The following is a 23222-nucleotide window of genomic DNA, read 5'->3' as shown; positions in this document are numbered from 1 at the left end:
GCTGAGCTGTGTATCTAATCCCATCCTGTCTGATACTGTCTGCTGAGCTGTGTATCTAATCCCATCCTGTGTGATACTGTCTGCTGAGCTGTGTATCTAATCCCATCCTGTGTGATACTGTCTGCTGAGCTGTGTATCTAATCCTATCCTGTGTGATACTGTATCTAAGCCCACCCTGTGATACTGACCTGGTGAGCTCCTCCCGCAGGTTGTTGGGCTCGGAGGAGTAGAACTTGACGCGCAGGTGCAGACAGTACGGTGGGCCGACTGCAGGAGAAACATCAAGCGTCAGGTTTATGTGATGGACGCCGGCAGAAGCAGTGACCCGCACGCGCCCCGCACTCACCCCGCGTCAGCATCATCTCAGCCTCCACAATTATACAATTAAATCGGACACAAGCAGATTAATCCGGAGTTCTGAAGCCGTACAGCTGCGCGGCGGCAGGGAACGGGGCCATGCAGATTATTGCAAAATGTAAATTTCATCATTAAAGGGGAACTCTGCCCAAAACAACAAACACCCCTCCCCCCATACAGCCGGTGCCAGCTCTCCTCTCTTATTTCCTTACTTGTATCAGCACCCAAGGCTTTCTGTGTCATCGACAGATTGCTAATCAGCTCCAATAAACCATATGTTATACTCCAGTCACACCCAGAGCTGCATTCAAAATCTTCTTTCTAGCACGTTTTTCCACATCAATATATATATTTGCGTCCTGGCATCTGTTCATACCTGTCCGCACGGTCTACTAAATAGAAAGTATGCTACACTTCCCACAATGCACAGCAGCCGAGCATGCTCCACACAGACCAGGGACATGCACAGAATACACATGGCCTATCCACGCCATGCCGCTGCTTACCTGCTACCAATTTTACCAGGAAGGTTTGCCACCTTGCAGCCTGAAAGCGGTCTGGAGGTCAGCAGGTTTGTGGATGCAGCTCTGGATGTGACTGGAGTATAGGGCAAATTAAAGGATTTGCAATTTTGTGACTGGTGGCACTGTGACGGGTGGCGCTGACTGGTGGCGCTGACTGGCGACAGCGGCTGCTGTGTGTGGCTGAGAGTGCTGGGACTGTGCGGCTCTGATGCACAGACAGTAATGGCGGTGCTGTGACGTGGAAAGCACAAAATAACCTGCCAGCGGCGGCGATTTGGTGGCGTGCAGGTGTAGAGCGCCATGTGATGATTGGTTGGCTCACCGCGCTTGTGCAGTTCAATTATCGGCACACAGGCACAGACACGCAGCCCTGAGCACGCACACAGGGCTTTTATTATAAGAGATCGCTTGTACCATGGATTCCCTCAAACACAATGTATAATAATAAAAGCCCTGTGTGCGTGCTGATAATTAAACAGCGCATGCACCGCGACCAATCAGCACAAAGCACTGCCCGTACCACTCATTACACAGCTGTACCCCACACCAGGTGCTCCCCGGGGCTCCCATTACCTGACAGGCCGCAGTGCATGCCTCTGTACAGCTCCAGCACCGGCGCCATCACCAGATCCTGCACGCTGCTCCCTCCTCCTCCAGTGCCCGGGCACTTCTGCTTGAGGCCGCCCGACGGAGGACCCGCTCCCAGGGGCTCAGCTCTGAGGCGGCATCAGATACTGAGTGCAGGGGGCTGCTGCAGACTTGGTGTTTGCCTCTAGTGATACTGCCCCCTGCTCCAGGTAACCCCCCCCCCCATCAGCTGCCCCCAGGACCCCCCCTCCCCGAGTACCCCTGCTCCAAGTGCCTCCCCTTTAGTTCCAGATGCCCCCTCAGTGCCCCTGCTCCAGATGCCCTTCCTCCCTCTGGTGCCTGTGCTCATGCCACTTCCGCCTCCTGTCATGCCCCTGTTAAGGTGGTCTCTGCTCCAGGTAGCCCCCTTGCGATGATGAGGATTCAAACCTATGCCTCCTCACCGCCTCTTTCACCAATCAGTGGTAGAGTGCTTCTCTCTCTCCCGTCTCTGTTCTCCGGCACGCTGCGGCCACGTGTGGTGCGCTGCGATTCTATTGGCCGGCGCGCATGCGGATCTAACATCGGCACACACGCATGGACACATCGCAGCCACAGAGGGATTTTATTATAGCGGATGGATAAATGAAAGGGTCCCTAACCGCCGCGGCGTCATGTGACTGGCCGGGGACTTCTCTCCCTGATCGTGACCTCAGCTGCTCCCTAATTTCAGGCATCAGAGAATGAGGAATGCAGAACGACCTTCGCCCAATTAAGTCATTTTACATGGATGTGACCAATAATTGTGCTCATCAAGCATGGCATTCCTCCGGCCCCCTCCCCCGCACCAAGGTGGCAGAGCGGACGATAATTTACTGTAATGTCAGGGAAGTGCTGGGCGCCTGCGGTGCAGCATATGGACCAGACAGGATTAGGCCAAGTTCAAGGTCTCTTAAAGGAGACATGACAATAAAATCCAGGTGTGACTGGCATTTTGCAGGGCACCCCTAATACAGCACTGATAGGACAGGTGCCCCAATCTGCCGTGAGACGTCGCGGGCGCTGTACTTACTCTTCACCTGCTTTTTGATGCTCTTGGTGTTGTCCAGCCAGTGCTGTGGAGAGACAGGGAGGGGGAAGAGTTAACTCACGGTTCAGTAAATTGTTACAACGTTTATGATACAATTAGAAATAAAGTTACATTGAGGATCCAGAGGAATCGGCAGGAGGTTTATGGGGGAGACCCGAGGAAATCTCACTGATGGAGTCATGGGAAGAACGACAAAAATAAAGGAGCGCAAGATAACTGCGCCAAATTATCGAGGTGGCGACCAACATGTAATAGATATGGTGCATCGCCCTTACACCTCCTCTTGGTTCTCGTACAGGGACATCCATATTTGGGTTCAGATGGTAGAAAATAATAATCAAATGTGTATGGGAGGCCGCCCGAGTGCCCACGCCGGACCTGCCTGGACCGTGGTTCCACCCCGTGTACAGCCAGGAGACCTCGGGTACGTGCGAGGCCGGTCAATGGGGATAAAAACCATCAGATGGAGGGCAGCGATGGGTACTACACTACAGAAACTACAGGATGTAGCAGAGCTGGGTCTGTCTCTACAGGGTGTATTAGACACCCCGATGCTGAAGGCGATTGTCAGGAGGGAAGCGCTTCCTCACGGGAGACGCCAGACGCTATTACATGCAGGACAGCGGGGTGCCGGCGGCAAATCCAGACCCTTTAGCAGTATTAGTGTTCATTCACACGTCCGGAACCGTTCCGCAATTTTGCGGACAGATTTATTTCCATGGGGGCTGCGGAACAGAAGTGCGGATGCGGACAGCACAACGTGTGCTGTCCGCATCCGCACTTCCGTTCTGCAGCCCCGCAAAAAATAAATAAAAAACAGAGCATGTCCAATTCTTGGCCGCAGACACAGACAAGAAAAGACATGTGCGGCCCGGTGTTTTGCGGAACTGCAAATTGCGGACCTCAAAACACTTGCGGACGTCTGAATGAGCCCTTAGACTGCACAAGATGATGGGTAACGAGGGTTCATATTGCAGAAAATGTGCCCGTCTAACATACCCTTTAATTGCTTCTTGACTAGAGAAAACACAAAAGGTTTTCCAGCAGTCCTATGTAACACCACAGATAACTTAACCGCCTCTCCTTACTGAAAACACATGCATACTCGGCTGAGGCCTGCATGCATGTGTACAGGGGAGTCAGGTGGTGACTTGTCTCCAAATTCCCAGATCTCGGTCCATCATCTGCGGGATCCATGGAGGCCGCACCGAGCAGCTTACAGGATCCGATACCACAGACAGGACACCTCGGAGGTCACGTGGAGTCCGATGGGTTGGCGCACGATATTAGGCAGTGGTATTAATCTTCTGGTGCGATCGCTGAATTCTAATTTCATCCGCTGATTATAAAGTTCGGGATCACACTCGGCTTTGCTTCCTGTAGTTGTCACTTGACCCTTTCCAGCCCTCACTTTGCTCCCACAGGAGGAGGGGGACCCCCGCACCTCTCGGTGCCTGTCTCAGAGCTGCTCAATTCCAGCCCAGGAATGTGGAGGAGATGAAAGAAAACAGGCTCCTAGATGAAGAAAAACAGCCGGAGCTCCTCACCCCCCCCCCCCCCCCCCCAGCCTCCCCCACCCGGGGCCTGCACCGCACCAGCCTGGCTCCGAGAACATGAGCGCTGGGGCCACAGAACAAGGTTATCTTGCTGGAACAGAAATGGTTAATTGCTGCAATTCTGGGGAAATCCGTATACTGCGCTGAATATGCAGAATCAAGTACAAAAGCGGGGGGGGGTCTCCAATGCCCCAACTTACCGCCCCCCTCAAGACCCTAACTTACCGCCACTTGTGCTGAATCCATGAACTGTAACCCAAAGTAATCGATCTCAATCAGGTCCAGGTGGTACATGATCTGATCAAACAGCTCCTGACCTCTGGCTTTTTTCTAAAACAGAAGAGAAAACCAGGAATTAACCCTCAGAGGGGCGAGACTTCGTATAGACACCCGCACTACAAGACCCAGCAACCCCCGTCACAAATACAGCATCAAGCATCGCGGCAGGAGAATAAAAACTCCACGAGAAGATACAAAATGCTGGAAATGTATCAACCAGGAAGAAGTGTCAGCTATTGTCCTGTGTCATCAGCCACAGAGCCCGACCCCGGGAGGAGAAGGCCTCACAAGTCTCTGTTACTGGGAAAGCTGGGTGACCATGGTCATGGCTGGTAGGCCAGGAGTCAACTGGTTTCAAGGATTCATCCAGGAGCAGTATTGTAAGCCATACTGGTTTTCACCCAGCTTTCCCAGTTACGGCGCAGTTCCTGCTGGTCATTGTTTTAAGATCAGGGCAGGAATTTTCTGGCATTCCTTCATCAACACTTAAGAAACCATCATCAGAGTGAAGGATGCAGATAAATGCCGGAGAACTGGTTTCTTACTGGTTCTGCTCTCTATTGCGCAGGTCAGGACTGGGAGTGAGGAGGAATGCGGTGGCCCTGAACGGGGAGGGGGTGCAGGGCAGGGGCTCCTCGCTGCAGGACGGGCACCGGCTGGGCAATGGCTGAAAAGCCTCTTTGTGTCTCTTAATGAGAGCTGAGCCGCGGCCATTGTCCTGGACACAGGGGCTGCACCTCATGCCACTCCTCCTGCCCAACAAATACTGAACTGGAGCAAGAGGCACTGGAGCCTCGTGAGCCAAGGTGCCTCACATGTCCGGATACACCTCGGACTCAACCGACGGCAGCCGCGGACCCCGAGACAAAGTACTGCAGAAATCACATGAGGGGGATTAGATACACAGCTCAGCAGGCAGTATCACACAGGGTAGGATTAGATACACAGCACAGCAGGCAGTATCACACAGGGTAGGATTAGATACACAGCTCAGCAGACAGTATCACACAGGATAGGATTAGATACACAGCTCAGCAGACAGTATCACACAGGATAGGATTAGATACACAGCTCAGCAGACAGTATCACACAGGATAGGATTAGATACACAGCTCAGCAGACAGTATCACACAGGAGAGGATTAGATACACAGCTCAGCAGACAGTATCACACAGGATAGGATTAGATACACAGCTCAGCAGACAGTATCACACAGGATAGGATTAGATACACAATCAGCAGACAGTATCACACAGGAGAGGATTAGATACACAGCTCAGCAGACAGTATCACACAGGAGAGGATTAGATACACAGCTCAGCAGACAGTATCACATAGGATTAGATACAGAAGTTTAGCACACAGTTTTATATATAAGATCAGATACACATGATGGGATTAGATACAGCTGCTGTATCACTGAGGGGTGATGCATGTACTGGGGCAGTACCAGGAGATGTAGAGGCTGAAGTCATACCTAGGCCGCAAAAACCTCTTCCTCATATCACAGACCAGCAGAGCTATACATATACATCATGGCGCCCACACCAGCAAAAAAGGAGTTAAATGCCCGTCAGGTCATGATGGGAGTTGCAGTTTCACAGCAGCTGGAGAGCCACAGGTTTGTAAACACTGCCTTACAGGTTCTAGAACATTTTATAAAATTTCTAGTTCTCTGGATGCAGCCTGCAGTGTAAAGAACGGGGGGTTTCCTATTCTCCCCATGTTTCGCGCCTTTAACTGCGGTCACATAATGGAAACTGGAGCGGCGTCCGCAGCTGGTGAATGTTTAACTTTCGCTGTTATTTGTGGTTTATTTCTGTTGCCTGAACCCTTCGCCGACTTGTGTAACTGAGGACTCAGCAAACATCCCAGCGAGGTGCAAACCGGCCCCAAACCACTTCAATCAGACAACACTTCCTGTCACACAACGGGAATCTGCACTTTATGGTAACTTGAAAATGACCCCGACGGCAGAGAAAGAGCAGCTCCGCGGGGGGATATATTCTCCCTGTCCCCTACCACCGGGTTGGCCCTTGGTATTGAGCCTAATGCAAAGTCATGGCACAGGGAACGCCAGCCGGAGGCGCTCTTTCAAGCCTTTCATCATACTTTGCCACCTCAGACAATTTTCAAGATCTCTGCTTGCTTGAACATTATTGTTTACACCCTAAGGCAAAAGTTCTGTACAGACTTAATACTTCTCACAGCCGGGAGTCTACCATAACTGCATTCAGTGTAGACTGACACATTGTAGCAAACCAATACAGGAGCTCTGTGAGCGGATGTGTAGAGTTCACAAGGATAGTCTATTCTAGACTGATGCACTGTAACAAACCCTCAGCTGTGGGTATAGTATAATATATATCGCTAGAAGTTCTCAGCTTAATATAAGCAAGAATATTTCCATTCACTAAGAGCAAGCAGAGAGCTTGAAAACTGATTACAAGACAAAGTATAAGAAAGTGGCTGATTTTCTGTTGTATTTAACCTTTGTTTTTAAATCCTTGAAAAAAATAAAAATGTATTCAGTGACCAAAGGGGCAACTTGAATTTTAAACAGGGGCCCATGAGATACATTACCGGGCCCCAGCCTACTGGTGTCGTCTTATTTGGCAAGGGGTTGTCGGGCCCCTGAGCCACCAGGGCCCGGGTGTGACCGCTTCCTCTGCACCCCTGACTGGCGCTGCTATTGGGGACATCATATCACCTAAAATATTTGCCAGTTCAGTCACAAAAGTCGTTCTTCTGGTTCCACCTGACAAATCCGGGAACAACTCTCTGGGTCACATGACCTCACCCCTGTGATACATTGTATCCATCAGCTCCAACAACCAGGGATGATCATACAGGAGTCCTCCGGGGGTCACCGCACAGGATCAGGAAAGGAGCCGTAATGCTGATTCTATGGGCGAGCACCCAGCTTTCCCAGATACGGACGAGTCCCGGATTTCCTGGGATGTTCTCTCTCTCTCTGAGCTGATAATGTGACAGGCGTCTCCAGCTCTCCCAGACAGCCGTTATTATAAGAGACTGTCAGAGAGTGAAGAACACGGACAGAACCAGTCGGACAGCAGACGCAGCGGGTCAGGGAGGAACCAGAGGGAACCGGCTGCCTCATTATAACAGTTATTAAAGGAGCTGTCATCAGCTTATTATACTACAACAGCGGTATAAGAAGAGCGCCCAATAGGTCACATCTTATTACAGTATAGCAGCATTATAAGAGGAGCAGCAGATATCAGTCACGTCTTATTACTTTATGGCAGCATTATAATATGAGTGTCTAACATCAGTCATATATTATTACAGTGTAGCAGCATTATAAGCCATGTCATTACAGTACAGCAGCTGATATCAGTCGCATCTTATCCATTTACAGCAGCATTATAACATGAGTGGCCAATATCAGTTACGTCTAAGGCTTTTATCACACTGGCGTTTTGAATTCAGTTTGCGAGATCCGTTTTAGGGCTCTCACAAATGGCCCAAAACGGATCAGTTCAGCCCCAATGCATTCTGAATGGATAAGGATCCGTTCAGAATGCATCAGTTTGGCTGCGTTTGGTCTCCGTTGCGTTTTTGAGGCAGTCACTAAAAAGCAGCTTGCAGCGTTTGTGTCCGTCTGACGACGCGGAGCCAAACGAATCCGTCCTGACTTACAATGTAAGTCAATGGGGGACGGATCCGTTTTTCACTGACACAATATGGTGCAATTAAAAAGTGATCCGTCCCCCATTGACTTTCAATGCAAGTCAAGACGGATCCGTTTTAAGTTAGACTTTTATTTATTTATTTATTTTTATGAATAATGCAAACAGATCCGTTATTAACGGATACAAGCGTATGCATTATCGGTGCGGATCCGTCTATGCAGATACAAGATGGATCCGCACCAAACGGCAGTGTGAAAGAAGCCTTATAGTATAGAAGCATTATAAAGGGAGCAGCTGATATCCGTCACATCTTATTACAGTACAGCAGCTGATATCAGTCACATCTTATTACAGTACAGCAGCTGATATCAGTCACTCCTTATAGTATAGCAGCATTATAAGAGGAGTGGTCGATCATTCACATCTTATTACAGTCCAGCCACTGATATTGGTCACATCTTATTACTTTACGGCAGCATTATAAGAGGGATGATATCAGTCACGTCTTATTACAGTTAATGGCCGCCACTGTTTCTTGTTACTTTGCATCTGTTGAGAATCTTACAAGACTAAACAAATAGGAACCGTCCCTTTAAGAATCGCACTCACCGGCAGATCCACGCTGACATCACTCCCATCCAGAAGGGAAACCCTACATGTGATGACGGACCTGGCATCGCCAGCAGCTGGTATGTGGGTGACGGCTCTCTGGGCCTCCCGAAGACGTTCCTTCTCGGCATACCGGTGAATGGACCGGCGCCCAAGTGTGCGCCGGAAAAAACTCAACATCTTTTGGCTGCAGAAAACAAAAGAAACATTAAGCAAAAAAAAACAAACAAAAACACCAATTTATAAATGAGGAAAACAATAAAATGATGAATCAAATGTTTCCGGGAGCGATGGCGACAATCGTACCACGGACGGAGTCGGGACTGAGGAGGGAAGGAGCACAGACGCCGAAACGGCGAGATCTGTAGAAACCAGTGACTCATCTACTGATACAAACTGGTTTCATCAAATGAAGTCTATGCCAAGGACAGTCGTGTGTCTGAACATGAACCACAGCGTCATCCCGGAACCTGCAGGGACAGGCCCACACCTGAAGGGGGCGACAGATCAGACAGCGGGGAGGCCATCAGAACACAAGCGCTATATTATATTATACCAAAACAATCGGAATCAGGATGAGCCACGGCCGGAATATCACCCGCTCCATCAGGACATAATCAGTAACTCCAGGTCAGGATTCTGTGCTCTCTCCACCATACTTTACACCACAGCTCTGCTTCTTAGCACAAACTCAGCAGGAAGTCAACACATGGAGAGAGGATTTCTATTTCAGCAAAGACAGAAGATTATAAAGTACAAGAAGCAAAACAACCAGCGAGAAAGATGAAGATGATCAGGAAATTGTGTCACATAGAGGAGGTGGGGCCTCAATAAGGGGAGGAGCCTCACATTTATTGTTAATTCAGACTCCCTATCTCTCTAGTCCAGAGCGGGGGGGGGGGGGGCATTCTGATTGCAAGCTCTGCAGCTCCAGAGAGATGCTCTGCAGAGTAGGCTGCCACCTTATAAATAGAGCCGCAAACGATGGGGATGATATTCAGACGTCCCAGAAGACACAAACCTGATAACTGTTCTGACCTGGAAACGCCAAATCAGGAGCGAAGCCGAGATAAACCCCCCATTAAGATAACTCCATAACACACGTGACTACGCAGAGGAGAGGAAAAGCTGCATGGGACCAGAGGGACTACTACTCTCAGCAGGCAGTTTCTATACCCCAAGCTGTATACATTTGTCCAGTTTGGATGTTTTGTTTAAAGGGGTTTTCCAGAATTTTAATAGACAACGTCTCCTCAGGTGATGGGAAGGCTGCACTCGCACAGTCCGAGGCCTTCTCTGCAACCAGCTGAACGGCGGAGGCGCCGGGTGTCAGACCCCCACAGATCCGATACTGGTGACTAATCCTGATGACAGCTCATCAATAGTACAAGCCTGAAGAACCCCTTTAAGGGAGCTTCCAAAGTCTGGAGAGTCCTGCTAATACCGCAGGGTGCAGAGGATGCAGCACAGAGTCCTGGGGGAAGCCAAAGGCCCCCATACTATTATAAATGGTAGATGGTGTCACAGAGGCTGCACTGGGGCCCCTGGAAACCCCCTTCCCACCAGGATCAAGTGAATACAGTCTATTGCCCCCTGTTATCAGCCATTTCAGGGGAGAGGATGACTGTAGGACAGGAGAATACAGTCTATTGCTCCCTGTTATCAGACATTTCAGAGGAGAGGATGACTGTAGGACTGGAGAATACAGTCTATTGCCCCCTGTTATCAGCCATTTCAGGGGGAGAGGATGACTGTAGGACAGGAGAATACAGTCTATTGCCCCCTGTTATCAGCCATTTCAGGGGGGAGGATGACTGTAGGACGAGAATACAGTCTATTGCCCCCTGTTATCAGCCATTTCAGGGGAGAGGATGACTGTAGGACAGGAGAATACAATCTATTGCCCCCTGTTATCAGCCATTTCAGGGGAGAGGATGACGGTAGTGTTCTCATGTCGGATTAGTAGAATAGCAGTTATCCACCAGGCATCCATCGATTTCGGTAAAGACGCGCCAAGGACAGTTATTACAGACTATTGTGACAGGACTGGTCATATAACGAGGACCGGTGGGGTCTGGCCCTGGGATCCCGATTATAGGTGGGATTGTCGCTCCCCATCCTGGTTTCAGTAAATAAATGGGGGTTTTGTTTATTTAAATGATGAAACATTTCACAATAGACTGTGTCAAGTCCTTAGGGTTTCAAGATCTCTGCTTGCTGTCATTCATTCTGGATCTACATCTCTCCTGGTGATGTGATGGACACACTGCTGCATAGATAAGACGCTGCACCTGTCAGTCCATTTCCCACCCAGGACATGAATCGTCAGGTGTAATAGAGTCCTGGAATCTATCGTATTGCACTGACCGAATGCTGTCAGTGAATAGATTCCAGGACTCTCAGGGTCACACAGCGTTATAAATCAGTATAAGGGCTCATGCACACAAACATATTTGTTTCCGTTTCCATGCAGTTATTTTTTTAGGTCCGTATGCAGATCCATTCACTTCAATAAGTCTGCATAAAAAACATAATTTATTCCATTACTAGAACATATCCCGTAATACGGAAAAGTTCAGGACAATTCTATTATAAACCGGAAGTTCTGTTCCGCAAAATGCAGAATGCACATGGCCTGTATCCGTGTTTTGCGAGTTCGCAATTTTGTGCATGATCCCTAGTGCTGTGCGATCCTGTCAGAGGAGCGGAGGTCAGATTGGACACCTCACGCTGCGAGTTTACCACATTTATCTAACTCAGGCATCTCAGAGGGAGAGGGGGGGGGGACCTGCATGCACTTGTGGTCCCATTCTTGAGATGGTACCTGCACCTCTCGGACCCTTTATGGCTGCTCCTCGGTGCCGCCCGGCTCGTTCGGCGCTGGTTTCCGTTGTCTGAACCTCCTTCTCTGTACATTTACTGTGGGATACCGAAGACACTGGAGGAGACTTCACTGCCCCAAATACCCTGCCCCCGACCTCCCATCAGCACTGGTAAGGAGACAATCACTCCCAGCAGTGACAGATCTACTACTTCCGTAGCGGTGGTGGAAACAATAACATTGGACCAGCTGCAATCTGTTCTCTGCTGGACCAGGCTGTTGTAAAACTACAACTCTCAACATGGCCTGAAAACATCCAACCGCTGTGCTCAGCCAAAACTAGCTGTGCCCCGTCTCTAGTGGTCAGAGGGACTGGCAGCAAATAATATAAAGACCCCCCCCCCCCCCCTCTTATTACAGGAGGGTTCCTGAGTCACCTTCAAGTCATCTATTTACCACCCGGTATCCTGCCCCTTCCCACCACACAGATAACACTGCGGGGGAGCAGCGTGCGCAGAGGTCATGAGATACAATGGAACAAACACCGCCCCCCCCCACTAAAATAAATAAGTCATACAATCCTCCCCAAGATGTGATGATCAATGAACTATTGTAAATTGTGATACAAAGTATCCAGTGACCCTGGAGCATTATAAGAGGAGCGGCTGATATCAGTCACATGTGATGTAATGTCTCTGGAGGTTATATCAGTGCTGGAGCGTTATAAGAGGAGCGGATGATATAAGTCACATGTGATGTCATGTCTCTGGAGGTTATATCAGTACTGGAGCGTTATAAGAGGAGCGGCTGATATCAGGAGGTGTCAGCACTGAAGACTAGTGATATATAGTAGTCGTCATGGGGGGCAGGGATGTCTCTACAGTCACTCATCCCACTGACAGCTTCTCCTCGGCCTGGACCAGTTGATAACCGGAAACAAGTCACATTCTTCCTTTTTAAAGGGGTTTTCCAAAATTTTGCCCACTGCTGGAAATTGTGATAATAAGAATAAAAGCTACTCCCATCATCTCCTTCCCCTCTCTGCCAGGCTTTGTTTACATGGCTGTAGTGGTGACAGCTATAGCCCCCATGTGACTGCTGCAGCCAATCACTGTCCTCCGTCAGAGGTAACACAGAATTAAACCCGTCACTATGAATGGCACGACTGCACCGTAATGACCGTCTATGGCGTCGCCCTGTGACGTACAGCGACACGGACGTCGCACAAAAATCCAAGTTGGACGAATTTTTTTGCAACTGTCATGTCGCGGTCTCTGTAGGTCACATATCACAGTGCGACTAGAGAGGAGCGAATTTCATATTTAGAAATTTCGTTCACACTTCGTTTAGTGATAAAAGCAGAATTGCGCTATGGATTCTGTTACCACGGAGCATAACGCAATTCTATGACGGACTGCCTTTAGAGGCATTCCGTTATTCATCCCGTCATAATAGAAGTCTACGTTCCGCAGAACGGATCCGTCCCGTTTCCGTTATGCAGGGGAGTCCTCTAAAGGTAATCCGTTATACATTCCGTTTTGCAATTGCGTCATAGTCCATGGTCACGGAATCCATAGCGCAATTCTGCTTTTACCAACAAACAAAGCGTGAACGAATTTCAAAATATAAAATTCGCTCCTCTCCAAGTGCGACGCCATAGACCAGGGATGGCCAACCGGCGGCTCTCCAGCTGCTGTAAACCTACAACTCCCCCCATGCCCTGCTGTAGGTAGTATGGGCATGCTGGGAGTTGTAGTTTTTCAACAGCTGAAGAGCCGCCGGTTGGCCATCCCTGCCATAAACTATCATTATAAAAAGCGTCATGTGATAAACGTGGTCATATAGCCAGGAGAGCGCGGCGGACGCCCCGTCAGCATCAGACTACACCGACTTGTTTGTAGTCTGTCACCATGGAAACGCATGGGTCTGCACAGCAGCTGTAGACCATTAAATACAATGTAATAAAAACACCCGGACTGTACCACTCTACACCAGTGGCAGGTAAACGCTGCGATCGTCCATCACCAGGCCATAAACCGCCGCTGCACAAGTTTCCATCACCAGAGCGGATCCATCTTTACCAGAAAACAGAACAATAAATCCACACAAACATCGCTCTGGACGGAGACGTCACATGACACACGACCGATTCCGTAAACGCCTCAAATAGTCCTCCACGGTGAATGAGCCCCATAATCATTTACCTCTGACAACAATAATTATCGGAAGGATTACTGTGCATCTGCTCAGCCTCAGATACTGAAGAATATCGGATCGATCTGATCGCCCATGGGTGGGATTGCACTTCTATGGCCGATCAGCCACAACCAGAGCCCCCGGTTATAACATTCACCTCCCGGGACTGAGCTGCCGACAAGCGCAACAAGTGTCGCCGCACAGCTGGCGGCTCGGTACAGTGTGTCGGGAGGCGGCGCTCGGCGGATACATTGTCCCGGTCCGGGGGGGGTCGGCGCTCACCTCGGTGCGGGGCTCCCGGTGCGGAGGGCGACTCTCCTCTCACTGTTCTCATCTCCCAGGAAATGGCGTCTGGAGCTGAAGGCAGGAGCTGAGCTCTTAAAAGGGCGACGCCCCCTGCAGGCGGTGGGGTCCACACAGAGCAGGGGCGGGGGGAGTACAGAGCGGAGGGGTCCACACAAAGCAGGGGCGGGGGGGAGTACAGAGCGGAGGGGTCCACACAGAGCGGGGGGAGCACAGGGCGGAGGGGTCCACACAGAGCAAGGGCGGGCGGGGGAACAGAGAGGAGGGGTCCACACAGAGCAGGGGCGGGCGGGGGAACAGAGAGGAGGGGTCCACACAGAGCAGGGGGGGGACGGGGACAGAGAGGAGGGGTCCACACAGAGCAGGGGGGGGGGGGGGACAGAGAGGAGGGGTCCACACAGAGCAGGGGGGGGGGACAGAGAGGAGGGGTCCACACAGAGCAGGGGGGGGGGAACAGAAAGGAGGGGTCCACACAGAGCAGGGGGGGGGGACAGAGAGGAGGGGTCCACACAGAGAGGAGGGGTCCACACAGAGCAGGGGGGGGAACAGAGAGGAGGGGTCCACACAGAGCAGGGGTGGGGGGGGAGCACAGAGCGGAGGGGTCCACACAGAGCAGGGGCGGGGGGAGCACAGAGCAGAGGGGTCCACACAGAGCAGGGGTGGGGGGAGCACAGAGCAGAGGGGTCCACACAGAGCAGGGGCGGGGGGAGCAGGCGGAGGGGTCCACACAGAGCAGGGGCGGGGGGAGCACAGAGCAGAGGGGTCCACACAGAGCAGGGGCGGGGGGAGCACAGAGCAGAGGGGTCCACACAGAGCAGGGGCGGGGGGAGCAGGCGGAGGGGTCCGCACAGAGCAGGGGCGGGGGGAGCACAGAGCGGAGGGGTCCACACAGAGCAGGTGCGGGGGGGAGTACAGAGCGGAGGGGTCCACACAGAGCGGGGGCGGGGGGGAGTACAGAGCGGAGGGGTCCAAACAGAGCAGGGGCAACAGAGCGGAGGGGTCCACACAGAGCAGGGGCGGGGGGGAGTACAGAGCGGAGGGGTCCGCACAGGGCAGGGGGGGAGCAGGCGGAGGGGTCCACACAGAGCGGGGGCGGGGGGGAACAGAGCGGAGGGGTCCACACAGAGCAGGGGCAGGGGGAGCAGGCGGTGGGGTCCACACAGAGCAGGGGCGGGGGGAGCAGGCGGAGGGGTCCACACAGAGCAGGGGCAGGGGGAGCACAGAGCGGAGGGGTCCACACACAGCAGGGGCGGGGGGAGCACAGAGCGGAGGGGTCCACACAGAGCAGGGGTCCACACAGAGCAGGGGCGGGGGGGGGAGCAGGCGGAGGGGTCCACACAGAGCAGGGGTGGGGGGAGCAGGTGGAGGGGTCCACACAGAGCAGGGGCGGGGGGAGCACAGAGTGGAGGGGTCCACACAGAGCGGAGGGGTCCGCACAGAGCAGGGGCGGGGGGAGCACAGAGCGGAGGGGTCCACACAGAGCAGGGGCGGGGGGGAGCACAGAGCGGAGGGGTCCGCACAGAGCAGGGGCAGGGGGGGAGCAGGCGGAGGGGTCCACACAGAGCAGGGGCGGGGGGGGGGGGTCCACACAGAGCAGGGGCAGGGGGGTCCACACAGAGCATGGGCGGGGGGAGCAGGGGCGGAGGGGTCCACACAGAGCAGGGGCGGGGGGGAGCAGGCGGAGGGGTCCACACAGAGCAGGGGGGGGGGGTTTCACGGTATGTTTTGTGACACTTTCCTTCGCTTGGTTGTCCGTGGCAATGTGTGGTGTTGTGTGCATGTGGTGGCAGTGTTTCAGCCCTATGGCTGATCCACAGGACATGGTTGCCTCGCATGCCGTTGCCCGCGGCAACAGGTGAAGTGTGTGTTTATGTGTGTACTTCCCCTTTAAGTGGCCGTCTTGCCTTGTGTTGGAAGGGTTAACTCCCTTCTGTGTGTGTGATCACCTGGTGTGTCTGAGTGTGGGTGTGGCTACTTTGGGCTGTAAAGCCTCTGCTGTTTTCAGTTAGCTGAGGGGTACTTCAGCCATGGTTGCTGGAGCAGCCTCCTGTTATACTCTCTGCCAGTGGGGGCCACCCTTGTGGTCATAAGCTTCATGTATGGTGTTAAGTAGATGTTTCTTTGGTCTTTATTTATTGCAGAATATGGTTTCCTGGGTTCCCGTGTGATGTCTTTTGTGTGCTGTGTCCTTTGTGTTGTTGTGGACAGCAGCACTTGTACGTGGGTTCCAGGTTGTGTGTCTGTGGCAGGTAAGTGTGGTACTAGTCTCACTTACCTGTCATTGCCATATGTCTGTTTGTGTTCCCCTTTCTGTGTGGCTTGGCCAGTGAGACTCTTGTTCCTTCGTGTCTAGGAGGAACAGATTGTCTTACCCTGCTTCTAGTCCAGGGCCATCCTGAGGGCTAGCAGGAATGTCAGGTTCCGGAGTATGAGCCCTCCTACCATCAGGGTCGGCTCATACAGGCTAGGAGACAGGGTCAGAATTAGGGATTGTTTAGGAGGTGACCTGATCCCTGTCCTGGCCATGCTCTGACCATCCATCTTCTGATACCGCACGGCTGAGGGTTTTCCCCATCCTCAGCCGTGACAGGGGGTCCGCACAGAGCGGAGGGGTCCAGGAGCTCTGCACAAAACCTGAAGCCCCCAGAGGAGAGGCCTCTTTATTCTTTTTATTCTTTTAATTATATTATGTATTTACATTATTTGTTATTTATGTATTTTTTTATTTATTATTATTCCTTTTATTTTCTTATCACTTTTTGATGAGGAAGGATTTTGGTTAAAAAACCACAACTGGAAAATAAACTCCATTCAGATACCTGGACATGATGCGGATTACGTGTGGTTTTTCTGCACAAATTTTCATGCAGGAAAACCGCAGTGTAAGGCCTCATGCACACAAACGTATTTTCTTTCCGTGTCCGTTCCATTTTTTTTACTCCGTGTGCATTCCGTTTTTGTATGTCCTATTATTGTCCGCATTACGGACAAGGATAGTACTGTTCTATTAGGGTCCGGCTGTTCCGTTCCACAAAATACGGAATGCACATGGACGTCATCCATATTTTTTGCGGATCCGTTTTTTGTAAACCGCAAAATACATACGGTCGTATTTATGAGGCCTGATACAGTAGCAGTGATCTGACAAATCTCATGTAGACTTAGCTTTTTTCTTCCGTGCGGAGCAGCGCGTCGGTCCTTTGTGCGATTCCGCGTCGTCTGTAGAGGGGTTTCCCCTTAGACTCCCATTGCGTTATTAATATAAAGATAAAATCTGCACAAAAATATGCAAAAAAAAAAACAAACACACAAAAAATGCGCCTAACCCGCAGTCAACAGTGCAGATTTATGTGGGGTTTTGTCACAGATTTTCTGCACATGCGCCGTGCGCAGCCCCCCTCAGGTCGTGTTCACAAGTGACTGAAAATCCAGAAGAAAAAAAGTGCACTCAAAACCGCAACAAACCCGTGCGTATTACATGCGGTTTTTTCCATGGAAAAGCCAGAAGATTTCACTCTCTCCTTCAGAAAAGGTCAAATCCGCAAGAGAAATCTGCTGTATAAATTCACATGCTGCAGATTTAAAATCCGCCATACCGCAGCTTTTCTGCTGTGTTTTTTTTGGGCGCAGCGCGTGACGAAGAATTCTAAAATTGTCGTCTACTTTGCTGGTACCGCACAGCGCCGCAGCTAATCAGTCACGCGTGACCCTGGCCTAAGGTTACCTGCACACATTGCAGAATACGCGCGGTTTTTTCGTATCCCAGCACCAGCAGAGTGTATGAGATGACACAAATCTCAGGTGCAGTTTGCAGAATTGTGCGGAAATTGACCCTCAGCGCGGACGTCCAGATCCGCAGAACGTCAGTTATGTTTTTAGCTGCAGATTTCACCCTTTTCCGATGAAGGATGAGATCTGCGGCAAAACCGCATTTAATCGGCAGTTAGAAGTTGTAGATGTTGGTGCAGAAATCCGTACGGAAATTAGTGCGGATCTTATGTGTGTTCACCCGCACTCGAGTGCAGGCGGCCTGAAGGCATCTTCAACACTGCAAAAATGCTGCAGATATCTGCGTTTTGCAGAAAAACAGCTACGACCAAGGCCTCTTGGACACAAACGTGTGCGCCCCATGCGGGCCGCAATGCATCCACCGTGGGGCACTCCGCAGTGCTTCCATAGGGTTCCATTTCGTGCTTCTATTCCGCATCTCCGGATTTGCGGACCCATTCAAGTGAATGCGGAATGCACACGGAACGGCGCCCGTGTATTGCGGATCTGCAAATGCGGTCCGCAATACGGCCACGGAGCGCACACGTTTGTGTGAAAGAGGCCTAACTGATAGCCCCTGACTGGAGTAGCTTTTACTCCTGTCGTAAAAGATAGTCAATGTGTTGGGGCGTAAGTCCTGACCCGCCGCGCCCCAGTCACACCCTCTCCACTCACACGTGGCGACAACGGTGCCATAATGCCCGCGTGACAAAGTATTGTGGCACGGGCGTTCAAAAAAAAGGGTCTTGCGACATTTTTACACTTAAAACTGGCATAAAAATATTCAAAAATGACCCCCAATGTCTCTGTATGGGGATGGATGATGGGAGTAGTCATTGCCCGTACAGTAAGGGAGAGCGCTGTGTGTAATATAATATGTAAATGCGGCTCTTCCCCTCCACGGACGAGCAGGCGGTTATCAGTAGCGTTGAGCGAATCAAAGTTCACAAAGTGGACTTTGAGCTGAATTTCACGGAAAATTCTATTCTCTGCAAAACTGAATTTTCTTGTGTTTTATGGTAACAAATAAATTTTCACTAAAATGGCGGTAAAATGAAAAAAAATCTAACTCGCCTTGTCCATTTGAGCGCGAAGATCCTGCACGTCATCTCATGCGCAGTGACGTATGACATCACCACTCCAGCCAGCGTGATGACATCACACAACGCGTGAGATTTTGCGCGGGATCTTTAACCAAGATGGCCACGGCGGCCTTTTTGTGCTCAAATGGATTACGTTTTTTTTTTGTTTTGTTTTTTTAACTGATTAGCCCTCATTTTTCATCGCAGATGCCGCGATCAGCCATCAGGGGTTCAGTGAAGGGGGGAGGCGCCATCGCCGTGCCCCATCATTGTGCCCGCTACTTACAAAGAAATGCGAAGTAATTCGTCACGAAGCAAATTTCCTCATGACAGTCTACGAAGCAGCCAAGTCCTGTAAACTTCGCTCATCTCTAGTTATCCGGAAGGAACGCTCCTTCCCAACGACGGCGTGCTCGCTCGCTGCGGATTTTCATGTGGATTTCTCTGCCTTTCTCCGCACAATCTCACACTTTGCGTTGCAGAGGGTGAAATCCGCGCTAAAAATCTGCAGAAACAATTGAAATGTTGTGGATTTGCTCCGTTCCGAGGTCCGCAAAAAAAAATATAACCTGTCCTATTCTTGTCCGCGTTTTGTGGACAATAATAGGCAGTTATATTAAAGGCTGTTTGTGCTGTTCTGCAAATTGCGGAACGCACACGGCCGCCATCCGTGTTTTGCGGATCGGCGATTTGCGAACTGCAAAACACACAATGGTCGTGTGCATATAGCCTCAGCCTCGGATTTCCACTGCAGCGCCTGCGACAAGGTTTTTCAGCGGTGTCTTTTACATACTTTTAGGCTGTTTTCACACAATGTTTTAGTTAAAAATTCCATGTTTTTATGGCGTTTTTTATGAGCTTTTTCAAAATAGATAATGAAGCAATCTTGAAAAAATATCAGTGTACCCGACCAATTCCGCTCTACCATTTTTGGTCACAAGCAGAGGCAGAAGACACACGCAGAGAGTTTGTTACAATGTATCGGTGTGTACGGCAGGATCTCCCGTGTCTATGCCATATGTGTCAGACATGTACAGTAAGGCTACTTTCACACTTGCGGCAGGACGGATCCGACAGGCTGTTCACCATGTCGGATCCGTCCTGCGGCTATTTCGCCGTGCCCGCGGACCGCCGCTCTGTCCCCATTGACTCTAATGGGGACGGGGGCGGAGCTCCGGCGCAGAACGGCGGTGCATGGAGAAAGCCACCGGACTTAAAAGCCTGACATGCAGTAATTTTAGTCCGGCGCCCTTTCTCCGTGCACCGCCGGATCTCCGCCCCCGTCCCAATTATAGTCAATGGGGACGGAGCGGCGGTCTGGCGGCACGGCGAAATAGCCGCAGGATGGATCCGACATGGTGAACAGCCTGTCGGATCCGTCCTGCCGCAAGTGAGAAAGTACCCTAAGCTGGCGCTGAAATCCATGCCACTTGCCAAGAAATGCTGCGCACCCGCTCAGATTGCAACCTAACGTTTTCTGCTTCAGTATCTGTTTTTTGTGGTCCGTATGCGGAACCATTCATTTCAATGGGGTCCCAAAAAATGAAAATGACTCAGTGTACATTCCGTTTCCATATGTCCGTTCTGCAAAAAAAAAAAAGAACATGTCCCATTAGGCTCCATTCACACGTCCGCAACGTGTTTTGCGGATACACGGAGCCGCGGATCCGCAAAACACGGACACCGGCAATGTGCGTTCCGCATTTTGCGGACCTCACATCGCCGGCACTTAATAGAAAATGCCTGTTCTTGTCCGCAATTGTCCGATGTGCTGCCCCATAGAAATGAATGGGTCCGCAAATCCGTTCCGCAAAATGCAGAACGAAATTGCGGAAGTGTGAATGGAGCCTTATTGTCCACATTCCGGACAAGGATAGGACTGTTCTATTAGTGGCCAGCTGTTCCATTCTGCAAAATGCGGAATGCACACGGACGCCATCCGTATTTTTTGCAGATCTGGGTTTTGCGGTCAAATTTCCCTTTAGGCCACCTGAACACGGGTAAATATGCAGAAGATCTGAATGAATTGCGCACTTCAGCACCAACAGCCGCATTGGTCTCTTGCAGCTTTCGGTGCGGATTTGATGCAGTTTTGCTGCGGATCTCATCCTTGCATTGAAAATGATGAAATCCGCACAAAAGAACCGCAAACACAATTAAGATGCCGCAGCTTTCTAAACCCGCACGGCGGCAGGTCAGATTCCAGGTGGAACGAAAAACCCAAGTGGCCATGAGGTCTATCTGATCCCATACGCTCGGCTCATTCTGTATTACGTTGCATGAGAATCTGTACGGAAAAAAAGGATTATTTCCTTCCATTCTTGACGCGGATTCCACATCCAGAATTCCCATTGAAAATGGGCAAGAATGAAAATCCTCGCTGAAACCGCACAAAAAACTGCGTTAAAAAACACCCCAGGAAAAAAACGTATCCCCAAAAAAAAACCTGATGTGGATTGGCCATCAGTTTTTATCACCACAGAAAATACTCCACGTGAATGCAGCCTTAGGGAAGGTTCAGTTGAAGGATTGTGTTGCATCGCCAGACGCCGCTGCGCTGTTTTGCGGTCTCTGCTGTGGGTTTTCATACGGTTTAGCTCCACTGAATCTATCTAAACCGCGAGCCGGCTGCCGCCATGGCGTTGTGAGGAGTCCACATGGTGTCCAAACCAAGAATGGACCAGTACATTCTCGTTGCGGTCTTAGAAACTGGCAAAAACCCTCATCCGCATGAACTGTGCACAACGAGAGGCGGTTTCGGTGCAGATTTGGACTGGTTTTTGGCACCGAATCTGCACTGACACCTGCGCTAAAATTCCTCTGTGTGAACCTACCCTCAAGGCACCTGCACACAAACATATTTTTGGTCGTCATCTGATTTCCTTTTTTTGCGGATCAGATGAGGACCCATTAACGTCAACTTCACTTGTGTCATGTCCTTGTCTTTTTTACGGACGAGGATGGGACTGTTCTATTAGGGGCCGGCCGATCCATAAAATGCTAAATGCACGCGGCCGGTATCCGTGTTTCGTGGACCAACAATTTGCGGACGGTTGGAAATCCAGATTTCTACTCATTTCTGCACCAAAAACCACATGTCACTTGCGCATTTTGTTGCGGATTTCCTGCAGATCTCACCCTTCCCTTGAAAAGGGTGAAATCTGCGCAATTTTTTTTTTATAAATTACACAAACAATTGAGATGCTGAGAATTTCTAAATCCGTCCGGCAGGTCAGTTTCCACACGGCGTACATGTGCTGGTTCCGTATTACGCTGCGGTTTAACCGCCTGAGAATCCGTGTGCAGTCCGCATCATGTACTGGGACCTCGACTCTTCTCGATGAGACCGGGCAATCTCTGGTAGCCCAGACATGCACGACTACCGCTCCGTTCAAATGGGGGAACACGGGACCCCTGTGCTCGTGATGGGGGGGGGGGGTCCCGATGATCGGACCTCTCTCTCTACATTTACACCAATATTTTGTCACAATGGTATTTAAAAAGTCCCCTAGGAATCTGGGGCGCAGGGAAAGGATAAATCTCCCTTGTGCCAAAATTTGGGCCCAAAATGATGCTTCCCAGGCCACACCCTTTCCCGCTAAATCACACCCAATAAGCCCCACCCCCTTTGGTAAACTAGGTGCATAGTTTTTTTTTTTTTTAAACCTGTAAATACCAGATTGCAGATTTTGGGACAAGGTCTAGCGCTGGTCACGGTGTCTCCTTTCAGACTCGCCGGACTTGCTCTACCTGTTAGACGATTCCTCCAGTGACTGTAACATTGCGCGGATATTGTGCTCCGGGGTCTGGATCCTGGTATACGCGGCAAAGGGAAACTCCTGAAAGTCCTACCTGTCTGTGCTTCTAAACAGGAAACTCACTGCAGGATTTAAAGCGGCAACGCCACCTCCTCCGCTCCAGTGCTGAGGATAGAACTAGAAAACGCGCTTGGTATGGGATCGACGCCTTCCCATATGGAGCGCCCCCCCATGGTACCAGTAATGAGGGGATCCGGTAACATACCGCACCCATGGTTCAGTATAAGTGAGGTACAGAGGCACTGGACAGGAGGTGGGCTCTAAGCCGGGGCCCCCTTTATGGAGAAATCAGGCGAGTGGCTGCTGTCACTAGTAGTGTTGAGTGAATGGACTTTGATCCGAATTTCATGGAAAATTTTATTCACCGCAAAGCCTACGGTAATTTCCTCACACTTCGTGGTAGGTAGTGAATTTAAAAAAAAATAATAAAATCATACTTACCTCATCTGTTTGAACGCCATCTTGATTGATGATCTTGCACGTTCTTCCATACGCAGTGACGTAGGACGTCACCCCGCCAGCCAACGGGATGGTCATCACAGGCTACGCAAGATTTTCTGCTAGATCTTCAATGAAGATGGCGGCGGCCGGCTCTT

At 50.8% G+C, this 23222-nt stretch overlaps 1 protein-coding gene across 3 annotated transcripts in view; it reads right to left on the bottom strand.

The window, feature by feature from the left end:
- The window catches only part of EPB41L5 (erythrocyte membrane protein band 4.1 like 5), a 46339-nt gene extending 23697 nt beyond the window's left edge, over window positions 1-22642 (bottom strand). The window contains exons 1-5 of one of the 3 annotated variants that reach the window (XM_044273196.1): window positions 22559-22642; window positions 8639-8825; window positions 4320-4424; window positions 2521-2563; window positions 189-267 (exon numbers count right to left, since the gene is read on the bottom strand). In XM_044273196.1, the coding sequence (XP_044129131.1) occupies window positions 189-267; window positions 2521-2563; window positions 4320-4424; window positions 8639-8825; window positions 22559-22590 (446 nt within the window). In that variant the 5' untranslated portion in view covers window positions 22591-22642. Of the gene's footprint in view, window positions 1-188; window positions 268-2520; window positions 2564-4319; window positions 4425-8638; window positions 8826-9194; window positions 9401-13937; window positions 14066-22558 lie in introns of those variants that run through there. The other 2 variants (XM_044273197.1, XM_044273198.1) reach the window with 2 other exon arrangements.
- Window positions 22643-23222: the final 580 nt, after the last annotated feature.

The sequence above is a fragment of the Bufo gargarizans genome, unplaced genomic scaffold, assembly GCF_014858855.1.
Source record: "Bufo gargarizans isolate SCDJY-AF-19 unplaced genomic scaffold, ASM1485885v1 fragScaff_scaffold_45_pilon:::fragment_2:::debris, whole genome shotgun sequence".
NCBI classification, from domain to species: domain Eukaryota; kingdom Metazoa; phylum Chordata; class Amphibia; order Anura; family Bufonidae; genus Bufo; species Bufo gargarizans.
Note: the sequence above shows the minus strand (reverse complement) of the source record. Positions and strands in the feature narration are given on the sequence as shown.